The sequence below is a fragment of the Carlito syrichta genome, unplaced genomic scaffold, assembly GCF_000164805.1.
Source record: "Carlito syrichta isolate Samal-C Ts95f unplaced genomic scaffold, Tarsius_syrichta-2.0.1 Scaffold305452, whole genome shotgun sequence".
Lineage (NCBI taxonomy): Eukaryota > Metazoa > Chordata > Mammalia > Primates > Tarsiidae > Carlito > Carlito syrichta.
In genome coordinates, this window is record NW_007249548.1 from 118,346 (window position 1) to 139,509 (window position 21,164).

The 21,164-nt window shown below is 38.3% G+C and overlaps 2 protein-coding genes across 2 annotated transcripts; both read left to right on the forward strand.

The window, feature by feature from the left end:
- The first annotated feature begins 2,133 nt into the window (after window positions 1-2,133).
- LOC103264030 (olfactory receptor 11H6-like) lies at window positions 2,134-3,072 on the forward strand. Its single transcript, XM_008061687.1, has one exon. The coding sequence runs from the start codon at window positions 2,134-2,136 to the stop codon at window positions 3,070-3,072; it is 939 nt and encodes a 312-aa protein (XP_008059878.1).
- Window positions 3,073-12,613: 9,541 nt separating this feature from the next.
- On the forward strand, window positions 12,614-13,606 carry LOC103264043 (olfactory receptor 11G2-like). The gene has a single exon (XM_008061701.1). It carries the CDS (start codon window positions 12,635-12,637, stop codon window positions 13,604-13,606), a length of 972 nt encoding a protein of 323 aa, XP_008059892.1. The 5' UTR covers window positions 12,614-12,634.
- The last annotated feature ends 7,558 nt before the right edge of the window (window positions 13,607-21,164 follow it).

Genomic DNA, 21,164 nt, shown 5'->3' on the forward strand with positions numbered 1-21,164 from the left:
TTTTTTTTTTTTTTAAGGATGTGGGGTACAATTCAGGGTTAGGTATACAAACGTTGATTATGCAGGTACCCTTGTTGATGAGGTGTGCCCCTCCCTTCCCTGGCAGTTCCCCTCAATTGTCAATCCTATCCCCTCCCTCCCCTGGCAGTTTTCCAGTACTGCCAGTCCTTTTCTTATAGTATTATGATAATTGTTCAAGGTCCACTTATGAGTGAGAACATATGGTTCTTTGTTACTGTGATAGATCACTGAGTATGATCGACTCTAAATCCATCCAAGTTGCTGCAAAGTCCATTTGTTTGTCCTTCTTTATTGATGCATAATATGCCATTGTGTATATATACCACATTTGTTTTATCCAGTCCAGCTTTGCTGAGAATGTTTTTGCTATTGTGAATAGAGCTGCAACAAACATATGTGTGTAGGTATCTTTTTTGTAGAATGATTTGAGTTCCTCTGGGTATAGTCCCTAGGGGAATTGCTGGGTCATATGGAAGGTCAATTTCTAGTTCTTTCAGAAAGGCAAGAGAATCTTTTCTTTTTCTTTTTTTTGAGTTGGAGTCTCACTCTGTCACCCAGACTGGAGTGCAATCACCGCTCCCGGCCACCGCAGCCTCGACCTGCTGGGCTCCGGCGATCCTTCCACCTCAGCCTTCCAAGTAGCTGGAACTACAGGCGTGTGCTACCACGCCAGGTTAATTTTTTTTTTATTATTTATTGTGGAAATGAGGGCTCACCAAGTTGCCCAGGCGGGTCTCGAACCTGCAGGCTCAGGCAATCCACTCACCCTCCCAAAGCGCGGGATTACAGGCTGAGCCACCAAACCCTGCTGACAAGAGAATCTTAAGGCCATTTCATTGGTTTCGTTTTGTCTGTCTCACAGTGAAAGTCAGACAGTGTCCCAAACTAAGTCTACCTCAAAAGAGGAAGTTTTCATGAGAGTCTCCCTTCATTTTCCAAACCAACTTCAACCTTCCACACCTACAATGGGATTTGAGCAACTGAGGGAATAAGGATCCTTGTCCACAGAGACATTTTATAGCTCCTATCTTTGTCCTTAGTGCCCAGAGATCTTTGCTTGGAAGCATATGACATTTGTGACCCTCTGCATCTATCTATAAACCAGAGGAATAGGAACCTTTTTAGAAATCCTGACACTAACAAAAATGTCAAAAATCATAAAATAATATACCAGATACAGTACTCACTTTTTCTACCTATAAATAGACCAAAATTTTATAGACTTTTTTTAACCCAACTGGTAAAAGATGGAACCAAACTGAGAGTTATAATGTAGCTATTTGAACATTCAAAGGTCCTGAAACAATAAACCCTAATGGAATGGATGGCACATTTGATATTTCTTGCCTGGGTTATCTTAAGATGCTAACACTGATAATTCCAAAACTCATCTAAAATAAAAGTAAAATGCATGAAGATTTAATTGTATTGTTTATTGCTTTTCTCCCTTTCCTCCTCTTGTGATTGTTAATATTTGTGTCTATAATAAAAAAGGTCATCATAATTGAAATTCCCTAACACTAAAAGCCTTTTAAATTTTATTTTATAGACAAAAATACATGAAGTTCATATCTCTATGCACATTCGTAGATACTGTCATTAACCTAATCCAAGCTGCTTATTGCATAACATCCTGTTGTTTGCTGTGAGAAAACTCTGAAAGAGAAATAAGACAGTTCAGACAATCTTCAGAAGTATAGTTAGATTACTGTGTATTTAATAAAATAATATAATCTAAGTAACACAGTGGGAAGCCACAGGAAAGGACAGTGTAAAGTCACAGAAAGTGACAGTGTGAGGTCACAGAAGAGACAGTGTGAAGTCACAGGAAGGGACAGTGCGAAGTCAGAGGAGAGTCAGTGTGAATCCATAGGAAGGGACAGTATCAAGTCATAGGAGTTGTGTGAAGTCAAAGGAAGAGACAACGTGAAGCCACAGGAATGGACAATGCAAAGTCACAGGAAAGGACAGTGTGAAGCTACAGAAAGGGACAGTGTAAAAAAAAATCTAAGAAATGTAGCAATCTCTTTTAAATAAATAAATTATCATTAAGGATTAGGGAATAAGGTCATTAGTGTAATTTTTTTTTTTCTTTTCTGCCCTTAGGAAGCCATGAATGTGTCAGGAGTCAACACAGTGACTGAATTCATACTCCTGAGTTTTTCTTGCCCCAGAGAGGTGCAGGTTCTCCTCTTCATGCTATTCTTCGTGTGCTACATCCTGACACTGATGGGAAATGGGGCCATCGTCTGTGCAGTGAAGCTAGATCACAGGCTCCATACCCCCATGTACATCTTGCTGGCCAACTTCTCCTTTCTGGAAATCTGTTACATCAACACCACTGTTCCCAATATGTTAGTGAACTTCCTATCTGAGACAAAAACCATCTCTTTTACAGCCTGTTTCCTCCAATTCTACTTCTTCTCAATGGGCACCACCGAGACCTTCTTACTACCCCTCATGGCTTGTGATCGATACATGGCTATCTGCCGGCCTCTCCACTATCCCACCATCATGAGCAGTCATCTCTGCGTGAACTTGGTGGCCCTCTACTGGGTAACAGCCTTCCTCTGCTATCCGATCCCTATATATTTTATCATACAACTCCCCTTTTGTGGCCGCAATACCATTGACCACTTTGTTTGTGACCCAGGTCCTCTTCTGGCTCTGTCCTGCATCCCTGCACCTGGAATTGAGCTTTCCTGTTCTATCGTGAGCTCACTTATGATATTCATCACCTTCTTCATCTTTGCATCCTACACGCTGGTTCTCAGAGCAGTGTTACGCATCCCTTCAGCAACTGGCAGATGTAAGGCCTTCTCCACCTGTGGTTCCCACCTAGTTGTGGTGTCTCTGTTCTATGGAACTCTCATGTTGATATATGTCAGACCAACCTCTGGAAATCTGACTGGAATACAGAAGACTGTAACCTTGTTCTACTCCTCAGTGACCCCACTTGTAAATCCACTAATCTACAGTCTCCGGAACAAGGACATGAAGGCTGCCTTGAGAAAAATTCCGATATGTACAAAAATGAATCAAAGTGAATGACGGCTCACAGGTCAGTCATAACCAGAATATTTCCTCCCCATTTCTATCCCTAATTTAAAAGTAGGCTTTTATCCATTTGCACCTAGAGATTCAGACTCATATTCATCAATTTCTGCCTAGTCAAGTAATGGTCAAAAACATCCCAATTAAAACAAAACTTGCTTTCATATCAGGACTTGATAGATGGTACTTTAAATTAAATGAGTTGCATATCTCAATTTAGACTCTTCTACTCTGACCTCAAATAACCCTTTTATCTATACCACTTACCAGGTCCCTGGCCTCATATTTTGTGACCTTTAATAGTACATATTCCATCTTAGCACTTGCCTTTTCTGGTCTTCTAGAGAATAATAGAACATTCATACCTTTTTAGTTCATATAAAAGGAAATTGGTACTAATCTACATATCATAACTTTGCCAAGTTTTATTTAACTGACATCCAAATGACTAATAACAATCTAAAACATTGTCTTCCAAACCTATTTCATAGTTACCTGGAAATATTTTTGAAAAGACATATTCTTGGGTCTTTCTCCAAATATCCTAAATTAGAATCTTTGAAGTGGACCCTGGAAATCTTTATTTTAATGTTACCTAGGTGATTCTTGTTCACCTATATCAGCATCTGTTCAGAGACTGATCTTAAAGAGCCACTATTTTAAATAAATATGTGACATAGGCAAAAAAAAAATAGAAACCTTATGTTACTTGGGACAAGTGAAAGAAGTTACAGTGATTTGTCACAATTAATCAGTCAAAAATAAATTGGTCATTGGCAACTAAGGTTGATATATTTCATTCATTTGTTTGAAAACATTCATTTACCTCTGTGACATACAGTAGAATTACATAAATGTAGGAGATAAAGTCCCTACCTTTGTAAAACGTACGTTCTAGTAAAAGAGACAAATTATAAGCAAGTAAAAATATAAATGTATAATTATAATAATAACAAGGAGTATAAGAAGAATAAAAGAGGGCATGAGTATAAAAAATGTTAGAGTAGGATAAGGAAAAAATTAGACAGAATAGCCAGAGACTACCTCTGTGAGAAGGTAATACTTCCACATAAAAGGATAAGCCACTCAGAGATCTAGAAAAATTAAGTTCCAAGTAAGTGCAGGTATAAGTTTGCGTTTTTAAAAAAAATTTTTTAAGATAAACTTCACAAAGGAAAATAATAACACATTAAAGAAAATGTGTAGCCGGGCTCGGTGGCTCAGCCTGTAATCCTGCACCTTTGGGAGGCTGAGGTGAGTGGATTGCCTGAGCCCGCAGGTTCGAGACCCACCTGGGCAACTTGGAGAGACCTCATCTTTACAATAAATAAACAATTAGCTGGGCACGGTAGCGTGCGCCTGTAGTTCCAGCTACTTGGAAGGCTGAGGCGGAAGGATTGCCAGAGCCCAGCAGGTCGAGGCTGCGGGGGCCGGGAGTGTGCCACTGCACTCCAGTCTGGGCGACGGAGTGAGACTGAAACTCAAAAAAAAAAAAAAAAATGTGTTATTGTGCATAGATTCCTAATGGGTAGTTTTCTTTTGTCAGGCCACAGCAATATACTGCAGATTCCTTGTTTGTAATGTAACTGATTGAATACATTTTGTTAATATGTCTTTATTCTTATGCTTTGCTATTAAAATTTTCATAACACTTTCCAAAAAAAAGATTAATTTGGCCATCCAGAAAGAAAATAGTATATGAGGCTGAAGAAGCAGACAAGATCAGATAAAGAGTATTTTATCTGAACTCCTAGGGAACCTGCTCAATATTATATACTTTTTTTAAAAATAAGGATCACTTTCACAACTTCTTATTAACTTGAAACTACTTGTTTATTCACATGTTTAATTATATATACCTTTATCCCACTTGATTCTACCTTGTTCCATCAAGGATCTAATGTACAATAATTTTAAAAAGCACAAAGAAATAAAAGAAATATGAATTTTAAAAGGAAAAGTAGAATGAAGATTTGTGTATCATAAGATCTTAAGCTATTATTAAATAAGCCCTCAGGTGGGCTCAGTGGCTCAGCCTGTAATCCCGCACCTTTGGGAGGCTGAGGTGAGTGGATTGCTTGAGCTCGTGGGTTCGAGACCCACCTGGGCAACTTGGCGAGACCTCATCTCGACAATAAATCAAAAAATTAGCTGGGTTCGGTGGTAGCGCATGCCTGTAATTCCAGCTACTCAGAAGGCTGAGGCGGAAGGATCGCCGGAACCCAGCAGGTCGAGGCTGCGGTGGCCGGGAGCGGCCACTGCACTCCAGTCTGGGCGACAGAGTGAGACTCCAACTCAAAAAAAAAAAAAAAAAAAAAAAGCCCTCGAGGTGTTATGAATGGGAAAGGAATGTTAAAAGAACTAAAAACAAGACAGAGCAGTACAGATACTCCAACACTGTTAATTGATCAACCTCCACACCTGCTTTTCCGGGTCACTTTCTCCTCAGAGCTTGACCCTCTTACTGCAAGTCATTCACACTCATGTTTATAATGGATTAAATGTTTATGCTCCCTCAAAATTCATATGCTGAAACCCTAACCCCCAAGGTGTTGGTATTAGGAGCTGGAGCTTTTGGGAGGTGATTAGTTCATGAGGGCAGAGCCCCCAGGATTGGCATTAGTGCCCTCATAAAAGAGACCCTTTGCCCTTCCATCACCTGTGTGAGAACACGATGAGAAGACACCACGTACAAACCAGGAAGTGGGCCTCACCAGACGCCAAATCTGCTCGTGCCTTGATCTTGGACTTCCCAGCCTCCAGGAATGTGAGAAATAAATTTCTATTGTAATAAGCAAATTAGTTTATGGTATTTTGTTATAGCAGCCCAAACAGACTAAGGCAGTGCTCTTTCACATTTTTCAGAGAGTAAAATTATTCCAGCATATATTGTTTGAGCTCCTACTGTGTACTTGAGTGGTTGGTTTTGTCAAGACATAGAGACAACTGCAAGAAACTCTGGAAAGTGGGGCAAAAAAGTAAAAGAGGCTGTACCACAGAGTGTCATCATTTGCCAGGCGGAAGACTTTTGAAGTATTTTGAAATATAAATGGTTCCCAAACAAGGAAATGAGTTTAACTCAGCAGCACGTTGGATGAAAACTTCTGCCACAGAAGCGAGGATGAAGAGTTAGTATATCAGTTGTGTTAGATGATCTGCCTCTGTTGAGGGTGATTAACCTCAGAGCCCACCTTCAGTTACAACTAATCAGAGAGCAGCTGCAGGACAACCCTGGTTTGACTGACTATAGCTAGGAGCATCCTTAGGCCTGGAAAGTGTCCCTATATGAGGCTGTCTTCTTAGAGAGGTCTAAATGAAGTCTTATAGAAGAACATATAACCGTCTTATTCTATGTTAGGTTTGTCAGTGTCCTTCTAGTCAAAGACCACAGGAACACCTATAGATGAACAAGTTGTGTTTATTTCTCATTAGTAAGGGATAACATATCTTATGGAAGAACCCTTGGGTGTCTCAGCAAGAAGATTTTTATAAAGAACTTGTTGCAGACTGAAAAGAAGCCATTTTGGTTATAGTAAAGTAGTTATTTAGAAAAGACTTAGAAACTTGTATTAAGCTGAGTTGGGCTAAACGTAGAAGCTGTTTGAATTTAAAAGTTAAAATTTTTCCTTGTGCCTCCTTCACTGTTCTTGGATCTAGTAACTATTGCTGGTACTGAAGGGAACACAACCATCTTCACTGAGCGCCCTGATAAGCAGTAAGCACACACAAAAAGACTGCATGTCCCCGGAAAAGCCCCCACTGGACATAGATAAGAAGTGGACTCTGCCGAAACTTTCTATAACCCAGACATGTACCCATTAGTCTCTAAATGACAACTGCTTTTTTTCATGTCTTTGTATTAAATGCGTAATGTTTAATTAAGCCTTGTGAACCAGAACTCCCGGAAGACACAAAAAACTGTGACCAACTAGAACGTACGCAGCCCCAAAATGCTCAAGGTAATTGTAACTTAGAAGAATGATAGTATTGATATAATCTGAGCACTGGTTTGTGACAGTAATTGTTTGGGATCTAAATCCTGATTAAGAAAGAAACTAAATAACGGCCATAAGACACGTAGTCATTATTACTCAAAAATGGGGAAAAGATAAGAAATTATATGTTTTATTATGAGTACTGTATGGAAACTCTGCTTAAATGAACACGTTTTTGATGGCTACACAGCCTGTTCCCTGATCCCACGGTATCAGAATAAAACTCTATACTTCTCCCAACTTTCTGCCTCTCGTATTTGATTGACTGCAAGGGAGGCAGCTGATTGTTGGATCGGGCCATAACAAACTTATTATAGGATTTGAGCTTTGGTTGAATGATTGGGAGAGAGTTTAAGGAAGTGGCAGTTTGCTCAAAGACTATGTAGCTTAACAAATCTAATCTATAGAGAAAGCAGACAAGAAGGAGAATAAAGTTGTAGCTGGCTTTTTTTTTTTTTTAAGTAACAGTCATTCATTTTAACCAAGAGAGAAGAATGTTTGACATTTTATGGGTGGCACAGTAATCTTGATTTTGTCTATGCTTAGACAAAATTATGAAGCAGCTTGGTTTTGTCTTATTTTATCATCAACTCAGAGTGAACTTGACTGAGATTGTATCTGTAAGACTATGTTCAACAAGAAATTAGCTACGTGTGTCTGACTAGTTTGAATAACCTTGCAGTTTAGCTGTGATGTCAGATCAGTTATGAATGTCAGGGGCTGCTTTTACCCACTAAGGTTTGCACAATTTTTCACTGGCTACATGGTAAGCGTAGTTAGGGGAGTTAGAGATAGTATTATTGGTTGGTTGTTGAAGTAATCAACCAACTGATTAATATTTAATTTCACCTGTGAGAGGTTTTAAGCAAGGAAAGGATATTGTTTCAACTTGCATAGAATAAACCACCAGAAATTAAGGCATGCCCCAAGGGAAGTAAATAACAAGCATCGGGCTGTCTCTTGACAAGAAGTAAATGTATCCTCAAAGATCAAGGTAAACAAGACAACTTACTTCCCAGCAAACAAAACCAGGGATCCTTATCACAGTTTCCATTGTTTTTCTCCTCTCTGGTATTGCCAAAAAGACTACCACTTCTAAGGAAATTTTTGAGAAGATCAGTTTGGGACTCCATTTGCTGATACAGGTAAAAAGGTGATGTAGCGTTTAGACAAATAGAAAAACTATAATAATACTATAATAATATATATAATATAATAGCCTCTATTCACAGCTTTCTTTGAATTTACTACAATTGTGCACATACAAACAATGCTCTTACTGGACAGGGACTGGTCAAAGTACTTCCACAGAAAAGTCCTTTAAAGAAGGCATAATTATGCCTATTTTATAGCTAAGGGCATTAATAGAGTATTAATTTCCTATGATGAGTAAAGAAAGCTCTGAACTCTAAAATTTAGGGCCACCTACCACTTGTCCCAAACTGGAAAATACATTTTAATGTATTTTCTAGAAACAGATTACCCAGTGTTACAGATGTGGCAGTCTTCTCACTAGAAATGCACAAGCCAGAAGAGGGAAGTGTGTTGTCATAAGAACTCTGAATGGACTATGGAGAGAGATCAACAAAGTTAAGTCCCAAGACATATCATATTGAACTTTGAGGGACACTTGAAATATCAGAGAAGTGTCTTTATCAAAGAGGGAAAGAAATGCAACATTAAAAGACTACACCAGAAAAAGAGAGTTCCTGAACATTAACTAAACCATTCAATGAACTGAAAATATTTTGAGATAATGGTACCTCAAAATATAATCTTTTAGAAACAACCTGCAAAACACCTTGATTAAAAATGCCCAACCACAACTAGTAACAAATTCTTCTGACTTACAGAAAACTTAGAGACTTTTCCCTGAGTTGGTACTAAACCTATAGACCTAAAAGCTATTTTTTTTAATTTATAGAATTTAAAGTCCATAAGTCCACCTTCACCATGTTATAGTATATTTTCCTTTGAGTCACTCCTTACATTCATTAGCAGTTAACAAACTCTCATGGCTCAATATTCGTTAACAGCCCCATTCAAAGAACAGAGTTTGGGGGAAATGGGTTCTTCAGAAAAGACCTTATTCTGAATATTTTCCTCTGAATGAGAATAGCATAAAATAGTGTTAGATATATTTATGTCTGGTTTAAGTTCACCTTCAGAAAATGAATATTTGGTGTCTAAAACTTAATTTTAGTCCCTTAAAATCAAAAAGGTAGGAGAAGAATAGGTATTTAGAAAATTTGGACAAGGACCAAAATTTGTTTTTCCCACAGCTGACGCAGTAAAAAGCCTGAGGTAATATAAGTTGAAACATAAGCTAGCAGGATATTGAAAATTTTTATTGACCATATAGGTCCCCCTGTCATGGAAATCAGATAAAATCCAGAGCTAGATCCAGGTAAAAGAGGGAAGATTTGTACACATTTTACAAGTTCTAAATTGTTAATCAGTTTGTTAGTCCCCTTTCATTAATTTTCTTCCTCTCCAAAAATATTTTTTTAAAAAAGAGCAATACATTTTAATGAACTACCTTCTTCCCTGGCACTTTCCAACATTTATCCAGAGGAGTCTTATTGTTTTTTGATTATTCCAAAATAGATCATTCTCAGACTACTTGGAAAAATATGTCAACTTTCAAAAATAATTTTTGATTGATGCTATATTCTGGAAAATGGAAAAATAGATATTTTTCATATTCCTTATGCATACTCTATTTATGAATGGCCATAGTAATCCCATCCAAAATCCTAGTGCAGTATTATTTAACAAAGGTGAAGCAGGATGGCAGTAGTGGGAATCTGCCTGGGGAGAGGGGGCACACCTCATCAACAAAGGTACCTGCATAATGAACATTTATATACCTAACCCTGAATTGTACCCCACATCTTTAAAATAAAAAAATTAAAAGTTAAAGAAAAAAACAAAGGTGGTGGTTATTGTTTTTAACTCAGAAAAACATAAAGCTATTATGCGAAAGTATAATCACCTTAAAAAGTCATTCCATTTTGAGATGTTCCCACGCAGTGATTGGGAGAGGAAGCAAAAAATTCAAAGTTTTTTCTTCTTTTCAAGTTTCCTGCTAAACCTATCTTAACATTAGATCAATAATATCAGGTTCTGCAGCTTCTATAACTAGTTTAGGAAGCAATGAACTTTGCAGGTTCATATTCCCAACCCAGATAATCAAAGACCTCTTTCAACAAGACAAAACTAATGCTATCCCTCAGCTGTATCTACCATTGATGGCTGAGAAACTGTTTTGGCAAAAGTGAAATGCAGCTACCTGCAATTAATTTAAATGTTTTATTCCTTAAATTGGTAGATTGCATTTCCAAATTACATGAATCAACTATTTAGCTCACTCAAAAGAGAAAAATGATTCCAAATAGTCCCAAGGGTCTCCTGTTCCACAGTCACACAATTAGAGTCAGTCTTGCCCATATGTATTGCATGGGTGTGACCTTTTTCTGAGAACTGACAAAATGCATGTATTCATTGTTTTTATTGTTTTTTGAATATTTATTGAACACTTTTTAAGTACAAAGCAGCATGCTAATTCCCAATCACCCCTGGTAAAGTAATTTCTCAGACAAATTGATTTCAAGTTATGATAAAATTCCATTTGAAACTTGCTATTCAGGAAGATGCTTTTGATTGAGTCAATTCAAAGAATTCTCTTTTGGTAGATGGATAAGGAAAAAGTCAGAGTTATCATTTTTAAAAAATGGTCTAGTTTAAATCATAAGGCTGATCACAAAATTCATTCAGATGGATAATGAACTTCCTAAAGGGGTTATAAATTACATCATGCATTAAAATGTTCTCCTCAACCAGGTTTGTGGACAGTTTTCTTTCTCACTTCTAGAATGCTCTGTCTTGGGAGAAGAGTTTCGGTGTAATCACCTGCTTTAAAAAAAAAAAAAGAAGTACTGTCAAGAAAAGTAATATTACCAGTGTAATATTATCAAAACAAAGAAAAAGAAAAATTGTTAAAATGCAGTTTTTATACAAGGGGAGAGCCAAAACACTGCATTTATTTATAGAAAATTGTATATTTATGCTTGCATGTTTAAACTTCAGTCACCTTCAAAGTACTCTCCATGTGATACAATACAACAATTGAGATGCTTTTTCCACTGCTCAAAACAGTTTTTGAACTCACCAATTTTGATACTTTTCAGTGCTTCTGCCATTTTTTTGTTTTACTTCTTCCACCACTGGCAAAACATTTCCCTCTAAGGACTTTTATCATTGGGGAAACAAAAAAAAAGTTGCTCATGGTGAGATTGAGTGAATAGGAAGGATAGGGCATGAGAGTCATGTCGTTTTTGGTCAAAAGCTTCTGAGCACTCAGCACTGTGTGGGCAGGTGTGCTTGTAAATCATCATTCATGAAATGGGCAAATGTGTTCAAAGAATCTCCAAAAAAAAAAATTTACTGAAGTTGATGGAGCCTCTCAAAACAACAATAGCTAGTACGCTGATGCTGATGGGGTACAGCACTTACATAGCAGAGAAAGCCAGTACTACAAGGGATCTAACCTTCTAAAGATAATTTCATTTTTTTGTTTTTTGTTTTTGTTTGTTTTTTGGTCTCTCCAGGCTCTAGTAAATACAGACCTTAACTTTAGAAAAGAATATTGACAATAAAAACTCTCATATGCTTCCAATGGGAGTGAAAAATAATGCAATAATTATAGAAAACAATTTAGCTTAATCTTCCAAAGTTGAAAATACACACATCTTAGGATCCAGCCTATAAAAAATGCATGAACATGTGAAGCTGGAGAGATAAACTATACGGTCATAGAAACACTACTCCGAACAGTCCCCAAATGGAAATAAACCAAAATATTCTTCTGTAGTAGAATGATAAAATAATAATGCCTTATTCACAAAATGTAATAATATATGGTATATAAATTGATGAACTACACATACATGCAACAACATGAAACTCACAAAACTAACTGTTGAACAAAAAAACCACCCAAAATTTCATTTATGCAAAGTACAAAAGCAGGAAAAATCAAATATCTACTAATGTTAGCGATGTATAGATATTAAATTATAAAGAAAAATAAGGACTCCATTCTGGGCGACTGAGTGAGACTCCAACTCAAAAAAAAAAGAAAAGAAAAGAAAAATAAGGAATTGACTATCATAAGGTTACAGTGTTACAATAGTGTTACAATTCAAGGAATAGAGAAGCAGAAAGTAACAGAGACAGAGCATTTCAGGAAATTCTAGAGTACAAGTGATATTCTATTTCTTAACCTCAGTGCTACTTACACTGGTGTTTCTTTTACAAACCTTTATTAAGCTGTATATTTATATATTATGAATGTTTCTATACATTTTACAACAAGGAAACTTCTGTGTCTATCCACTGATACTGACTTCTAGTATATTTTACAGACCAACAAGGACTGTCCAACAGGACAATATTTCAGGACTAGACAAAAAGAGTCACTAATGATATATATATTTATTGCATTCTCCAGGTTGACTTAAATATAAATGAGACACCATCTCTCTTTGCACTGCTATCCACTAATGTCTGGTTCTTCCACAGTTCACAGACACATGAAAATCTTCAACACACCCAGCAACTCCAGCACCATCACTGGCTTCATCCTCCTGGGCTTCCCTTGCCCCAGGGAGGGGCAGATCCTCCTCTTTGTGCTCTTCTCTGTTGTCTACCTTCTGACCCTCATGGGCAATGGTTCTATCATCTGTGCTGTGCGCTGGGATCAGAGACTCCACACCCCCATGTACATCCTGCTTGCCAACTTCTCCTTCCTGGAGATCTGGTATGTCACCTCCACGGTCCCCAACATGCTGGCCAATTTCCTGTCTGACACCAAGGTCATCTCCTTCTCTGGGTGCTTCCTCCAGTTCTACTTTTTCTTCTCCTTGGGTTCTACAGAATGCTTTTTCCTGGCAATTATAGCATTTGATCGATACCTTGCCATCTGCCAGCCTCTACATTACCCGACTCTTATGACTGAACGTCTCTGCAACATCCTTGTGGGGAGCTGCTGGGTACTTGGTTTCCTCTGGTTCCTAATTCCTATAATTGTCATTTCTCAAATGACCTTCTGTGGATCTAGGATTATTGACCACTTCCTATGTGACACAGGTCCTCTATTAGCCCTCACCTGTACCAGAGCCCTGGTAATAGAGATGGCTAGTTCTACCTTGAGTTCTCTCCTTTTATTTATTCCCTTTCTCTTCATTGTGGGGTCCTATGCTCTGGTCCTGAAAGCTGTGTTCAGGGTCCCTTCAGCAGCTGGAAGAAGAAAGGCTTTTTCTACCTGTGGGTCCCATCTGGCTGTGGTTTCTCTTTTCTATGGCTCAGTGATGATCATGTATGTGAGTCCAGCATCTGAACATGAAGCTGGAATGCAGAAGATTGTGACTTTGTTTTATTCTGTGATTACTCCACTCATCAACCCTGTAATATACAGTTTGAGGAATAAAGACATGAAACATGCAATGAAGAAATTCCTGGGTACACAAAATTGAGTCTCTGTTTAAAAGCTTTTGAGAGATAGAATCTGTTTTTAACTTCTTGTTAAAAATAAAACTAATTGATATCACTTAGAAAATTGTTCATACTGTTTCTGAACTTCATACGCTGTAATTTTTTATTCTATAATATGTAGGGCTATAAGGGGTCTCAAAAATATATCTCCCCAATTTTACAAATGATAGAGCTGTAGATTGATAGAGCTGTAGACTGAAAAAAATTGACTAGTGTCTGTTGGGGGAAAATAATTTAAGATAAATTTCCTGCCAACCCAGAAAACATCTTTACAAAGGAGAAAAAGAAAGAAAATAGTTTTGGTATTGAATAAGCATTAAATCAGAATACAATGTGCATCACAATCTACTAAGAGACTGTAAAGACAGAAAGACGCCTCACCATTGTATATTGCAAAGCAAACAACCCATTACATTACACACACGTTCTCAAGATAAACAATAACTAGTCCTCAAAAGGATTTGACAGCACAATTTGTCACACATAATTCATCCTAATTTACCTGGCAATTGAAGTTTAAGGTTAGAGATATGTTTAAGACATATATTGGGGAGGGGGAGGGAACACAACATCAATAAATGTACCTGATCTCAAACCAGGCAAAGTAGAGACCAAAGGGAGGCCCAAACTTTATCTGTACTATGTCCACTTGTATACCTAATCCTGATTTGTACTCCACATCTTTAAAACAAAATATATTTTTAGAAAGACATACATAGAATATAATTATGATGATGCAATTTATCTTTATGTATACTAAATGGTCAGACATGGGTTCACATACATTACCATACGGTTTCGTAGAACAGAGACATCACCATTAAGCGACATCCACATGTGGAAAAGGGACTTTTTTATAACTAACTGCTGAAAGCACCTGAAGCATAGCTTTTAGCCTCAACGTATACGGTCCAAGGATGTACAAAATACTGAGAATCATGATGAGAAAGTTTACATGGTACATATTCTACAATGTAGCATAGGTATAGGACAAGGCCCATGTGTAGTGAATGCTATAACATACATTCAGATCTTTCCTTCAGGACTGAGCACACATTCCCCCAGGAGCCAGGAGTGTAGTATACTAATGACTGGCTCACAGCTGAATCCCTTTCTAGGAATTGTATTAAGCCAAAGGGACTAGCTGTGTCATTGATTATCCCTCCTCCCTCAGTGCTGCTCACACACATGCAACAGTTGGTCCATGCCAGTATACAAAGGCCTGACACTTGGTGATAAATACAAATGGCAATCCCAGTTCCAGAGCTCCACATGACATCGGCTGGGACTTTTGCTGCAATGTTATCACAGTTCAACTTTTGCCTATTCCTATTTTCATCACCCCCTTGTAGGTATTGTCCCCAAGAGAAATGTGCAATAGATCTTCTACATACAAATGATAGAGTCTGTTTCAGGAAACTCAGTCTGCAGCACCATTTCACTTAGAAGGAAAATAGGAATTGAGTGTTCGAAAAAACTGAGCAGCCAAGAGAAACACATAATCTACCTCAGAGCCTCGGGCTTGAGGATGGGGTAGTGCAATGAATGGCAGATGACCCAGTGCTGACCAATGTCCATGACAGAGTGGAAGAATCATGCAATTGTACTTTGGGAAAAAGAAGTAGAATGGAAAGAAGCAGTCAGAAAACGACATGGTATTGCTTTCAGAAAGAAAATTGATCAGCATATTGTAGACTGTGCCAGAAACTTAAAATATTATAATAGCTATACCAGCCAGTTCACAATGTGCCTAGGTTCAATTTCAAATTCAGTCATTTGAGAATTGTGCAACCTCAAGTTAGTGACTAAACTTCTTCTAGCCTCAGTCTCCTTCTTACAAAAAGAAAATAAAATATCTGCCCTATCTAAATCAGTCATGGGACATTCAAACATTACTAAGTCCTACACAGATAGTAATTTTGTTGTGATTATAATCATACAATATAGCCTTATATTGGGAATGTCAGCAAAAATTAAACCAACAGGGCTCACTATCAACTTTTAAGTCACTGCTGATTAGGTTTGAACATGTAGTGTCTATAGCTTAATCTGATCTCCTAAACCAATAACTTTAAAGATGGACTCCTAAGAGATAAAATGACATTTTTTAAAAGATATTTCTGCTGCTGGAGTAGTATTTTGTCTTTAGAGTTTGGTTTGTAAAACTGCTTCTAGTTTATTAAGAGGGATACTAATCCATCCTTGTTTAGTCCTATTTACATTTAAATTACCATTGATTTAGTTTAAAAAACTAATATAGATTAATCAAGAAACTAGTGGAAACCTTTAATAAACCATTAAATTCACCACTCTGATATCACATGGACACGATATCAGAAATATATGAATGAACTCATTCTGGTGTTTCTTTGGACTCTCTTTCTACAGCCATACTCTCTGTCCAAATTCTTTCAGAGAATATCTACAGGCAGTTAGTGGCATTCACTTAGCCTATGGCTGGGAAGTGAGAATATCCCCATAGAGCGCCTTACTCTAACTAGCAGTTGGCCTACACAGTGCACCAAGGAAAGATACTATCCAAAAAATATATCTAGGGGGGAGGGGTAGGCAAGTGGTAAATGGCATTGAAGATCAAATGTCTCAAAAAAAGTTGGAGTTAGAGCCTCATTTCACATCCTAGCTTGGTATAAATGAGAAAGGCTATGAGGTCTTTCAGTCATTTTATTGTCATTCAGTTGTCTGAATATTTTCACAACTTAAGAAAATTTACACATAAATACCTATAACACCTCACTCACTCCAACGCTATCACTTGCTTTATTATTTCCTTTGCTCAAGGAAGAGGCAGATTCTGCTCTTTGTGCTCTGCTCTCTTATCCACCTCCTGACAATCAAGAGGGATGGGTCTATCATCTGTGCTGTCCACTGGGGCCAGCGACTCCACAGTCTCATGTACATCCTGCTTGGCAACGGCTCCTTCCTAAAGAGCAACTGCATCACCTCCACTATACCTAACCAGTTTCTTCTTTTATACCAAGTTATTCTCTGTCACCATCTATTTTATTCACTTTCTACCTTCCAGCAATTAAGGCATTTGGTGGTTGCTTTGCTACCTTCCCAACTCTCCAGAGTTACTACTAGACATCTCTGTGCCAAGTTATTATTTGATGAATATTTGGTTTCCACTGATTTCTAATTTCACATCAAAACCTTCTCCAAAAATGAATTTGGAGGCAAATTTATTGGCCACTTTCTGTGGGATCCAGAGCTTTGCCAGGTCTCACCTGACCCTCAGCACCTGTGATTGAGCTCATCTACTCTTCCATGAATTATTTGTTCTTATTTATTTCATTCCTTGACCTCTTAGAGCCTTATGTGCTGGTTCTGGGAATTGTAATGAGGGTCATGACGCAGATATGCACCAGAAGGCTTTCTGCACCTGTGGCTCCAACTTGGTATTGGTTTCACTATTTCATGTTGATGGTGATACCTAGTCAATCTTCACAGCAGAAATTTGGAATGCAAACAATCATTGTATTATAATAGTTAACACTTTATTCCTAAACCAAACAACCTATGGTCTTAAGAATAAAGGGACAAAAGATGCACTAAGAAACGTTATAATAACCTAAAATATAGTGTCTTTTAAAAGAAACCAAATTGACCCTTCCTTCTTCAGAATAACTTGCATAGTTCACAAATAAACCATATTTGTACCATTAATTCTATATGCCAAGTTTTCTTAAAGACATATTTCAAATACAGAAAAAGTTTTGTACACAAAAGGAGCTAACACTTCTTAAGTACTTGCCACCTGTCCAGGCATTGTTCTCAGCCATTTAGGGGCTTGCATGCTTAGTCTTGCAATAATTCTATTAAAGAGACACTACTGATAGCTTCATTTTACAAATAAGGTAACTAAAGTCTAGATTGATTAAGCAAATTATCTAAGCCTAAACAGTTTGTGAGTGATGAAACCAGGATGAACTAAAGAATTCGGACTCTAGAAACCATACTACTGAGACTTCTGGACAAGTTGGCAATGGAACAGGTCCGACTGTGAGAGTCTTCACAAAAGCGAGTGTTCATAAAGACTCTGGGTGAATGGGTGTGTGCCGGTAGGTGAGTGAAATTCCGTCTGAGGGGAGGCTCAGGTTCATCCACCGGGGGCTCTCCTCCAGAGATGACTGCAACCCCCACCGCCCTGAGACTGGAGTCCCAGGTGCAGGATCATCTGCCATTCTCAGGGCTTTCTTGAGAGGAGGCAGCAGAGAACAGCCAGCCCTTAGCACCACACTGGTCCATGCCATCACATGCGGCAGCAGACCTGGCAAGAGAAACCGGGTAGTGGAAATCTGGAATAAAGTTCCCACGCTGGTGACGGGACATGGACAGGCACCATCTTCTCAGTCCCAGTAGGAGGCAGAGACTTCCATTGTCCGGCCCAGCTCTGCCCAGCCTCCATCTTGGGACCCAGAGGCTATTATCTCATCAGACTTGGAGAGACAGATGCCCCTCCCCCATGCTGGATCAGACACAGACACGTCAGATCTGAGTGGGATACTTGATAGCAGCAGCAGTGATTAGGATGAGTCGGCATCTGATCCATCCTCCTCCCACAATAGTCCATGGGGCATCTGACCCACCCTGAGAGCAACCCTACCAGCCTGTGCTGGGAGCAGAGGGGAGGGGCTGGAGACCAGAGCTGTCCCTAAGGCGGTAGCCTGAAAGGAACCTGAACTCACAGAAACTGCCAGAGAGCGAGTTTTTTGTTTGTTTGTTTGTTTGTTTTTTGTTTTCTGTTTTTTGTTTTTAGATTGTTCTTTTCTTCTCATTTTCTTTCTGTTTTTGTTTACATTTTTGTACTTGCTTAGTTTTTGTTATCTTAATTTTTTTTTTTTAGATTTTCTATTTATGTGTGGGTATTTTTGAGGGAGAGTACACTAACAGGAGGGGTTTTGTATGTTTGTATGATTGCCTGTATGTTTTTGTCTTTTTTTGGTTTTTTCTGTCTTCATCTCCCAGTGTATTCGTTAGTTGGTATGCCTCTTTTCCCTCTTTCTCTCTCTCTCAGCCTCCCTTTTGTCTTCCTCTTTCCTTTTTTCTATTATTTTCCCTTTTCTTATCTCATTTTGCTTTCAGAGGGCAAACAGACACCCCCACTACATGAACAGATTGTAAGGCAGTGGGAAGTGGGTTCCAGGGGGCCCACACTCCTGTCAGCAGATACTGGGATCTGCAGATGGCTTCCGAATCACAGCTCCCCTCTCAATTAAATCTCAGAACTGCAAAAAGGACAGGCACCTACCCCTAGTCCAACTACAGAATTAAACAAAATCAGAGGATCTTTCATAACGAAGACTAAGAGATTGAGCAAACAGAAATAAAAGCTATCCCCCCATCACTGAACAACAGAATTAAAGAAGAGGTTTTTTAAAAAAAACGGGTGGGGTGGGGGGAGGAAAACCTACACAAATGAAGAAAAAAACAAAGGAAGAATATGAGTCTCACACAGACCCCCAGGAGGTCAGCCACTGAGAATACAGACTCTGGAACTCAAATAATGAAGAGCCCCCCAGAATGACTGGTCTCAAACCACAAACCTAGATATCAAGAAATCATACTACTGATAACATTATGATGTCACAGAATAGTACATTATCATGTGTGGTCTCCTATGCTAAGCATTTTATATGCACTATCTCTTTTGGTCCTTATTACACCACCATAAGAGTCATTATTCTGTAAAAAATATAAGATAGTAATGACTATCTTATATTTTTTACAGAATAATGTAAAAGATCTGGAGATAATAGGTAACTTGCCACAGTGCAGTCTAATAACAACTGGGAAAGCTGGGACTCAACAAGATTTCTGAATCCAAAGCTCATGCACTTCATCGCTATTACTTCTCATGGCAGAGTCATATATACTATTGAAAAATGGCAAACATTCCTATGTGCCACCAAAGGAAAATAATATTCAGCTATCAAGAAGTGTTTATGGGCCAGGCTCAGTGACTCAGGCTGTAACCCCAGCACTTTGGGAGGCCAAGGCGAATGGATTGCCTGAGGCCAAGTGTTTGAGACCAGCCTGGGCAACATGACAATACCTCATCACTACAATAAATCAAAACTTAGTCAGGTGTGGTAGCACGTGCCTGTAATTCCAGCTACTTGGAAGGTTGAGATGGAAGAATCACGGGATCCCAGCAGGTCAATGCTAGGATGGCCATGAGTGTGCCACTGCTCTCCAGTCTGGGTGACAGAGTGAGACTCCACCTCAAAGAAAAAAAAAAGAAGTGTTTACAGAAATGGCTGGTAAGAACTTATTGAATAAGCATAGAATATTATTATAAATGCAATATGACATCTATGTGCAGAAAAAATAAAAACCATTCTTTAGAAAAAAGTTACAAAGAGGAGTATACTAAAATATTTTAAATGCCAATGTATACATAGTAATATGTCTTTTTTATATTTTTTCTTTGTTTTTACATTTATGCTTTTTTCAAATGTTTTTACATCAAGTACCAGATTAATAATAATTTTGACTCTATAATCAATTACTTTTTTTTTTTTTTAGTTAGAGTCTCACTCTGTCACCCATGCCGGAGTGCAGTGGCACGTTCATGGCCACTCCAGCATCAACCTGCTGGGCTCAGGTGATCCTTCCCCCTCAGCCTTCCAAGTAGCAGAACTAGAGGGGAGCGCTACCACATCCAGCTAATTTTTTAAAATATATATAGTAGAGACGAGGTCTCACCAATTTGCCCAGGCTGATCTCAAACCCCTGGACTCAGACAATCCTTTCACCTCAGCCTCCCAAAGTGCAGGGATTATAGGATTGAGCCACTGCGACCAGCCATCAAATCCTTTTTAAAATAATAATGATAAGTTTTTCTTGGAGTTTCCCAGTTTTAAAAAAACTGCCACACCTTAAAAATGTTCATCTTGGGGTGGGGGGCACACCTCATCAACAAGGGTACCTGCATATTGAACACCTATATATTTAATCCTGAATCGTACCCCACATATTTAAAATAAATAATATTTTTTAATGTTCATCTTTTATTCTCTAACAAAGTTTGTATTTGTAATTTTGAAAAGTATTTTTCTAAACTTCTCAGAATTAAATTAAGAGAAAGCCATATATTCCTTGAGAGAATGGGGCAGGAGCTGGAAGACTGAAGTGAGTACTTCATAGTGAATGGAAGAAGAGAAAAGGCCTGTTGGCTCCATTCCCATCAGATATTCAGGCACTGAAAAAGATAGTGTCTTAATCTCTTGACAAATATATGTAATTTGTTCATTTTTAGTGACAAATAGGACTTCATATGATAATGAAATGAGTAATACAGTGTTCTAAAGTAAATTTCTGAAAGCCCAAATTACTCCCTCAAGAACAGTGTTTAAAAAATGTAAACTTCTACTTAGAAAATAACTTTGATGGGCTCGGTGGCTCAGCCTGTAATCCCGCGCTTTTGGGAGGCTGAGGTGAGTGGATTGCCTGAGCCCAGGGGTTCGAGACCCACCTGGGCAGTGAGACCTCCTCTCTACAATAAATCAAAAAATCAGC

Coding starts and splice junctions, on each gene's coding strand:
- LOC103264030 (XM_008061687.1), top strand. CDS start 2,134: ATGAATGTGTCAGGAGTCAACACAGTGACTGAATTCATACTCCTGAGT.
- LOC103264043 (XM_008061701.1), top strand. CDS start 12,635: ATGTCTGGTTCTTCCACAGTTCACAGACACATGAAAATCTTCAACACA.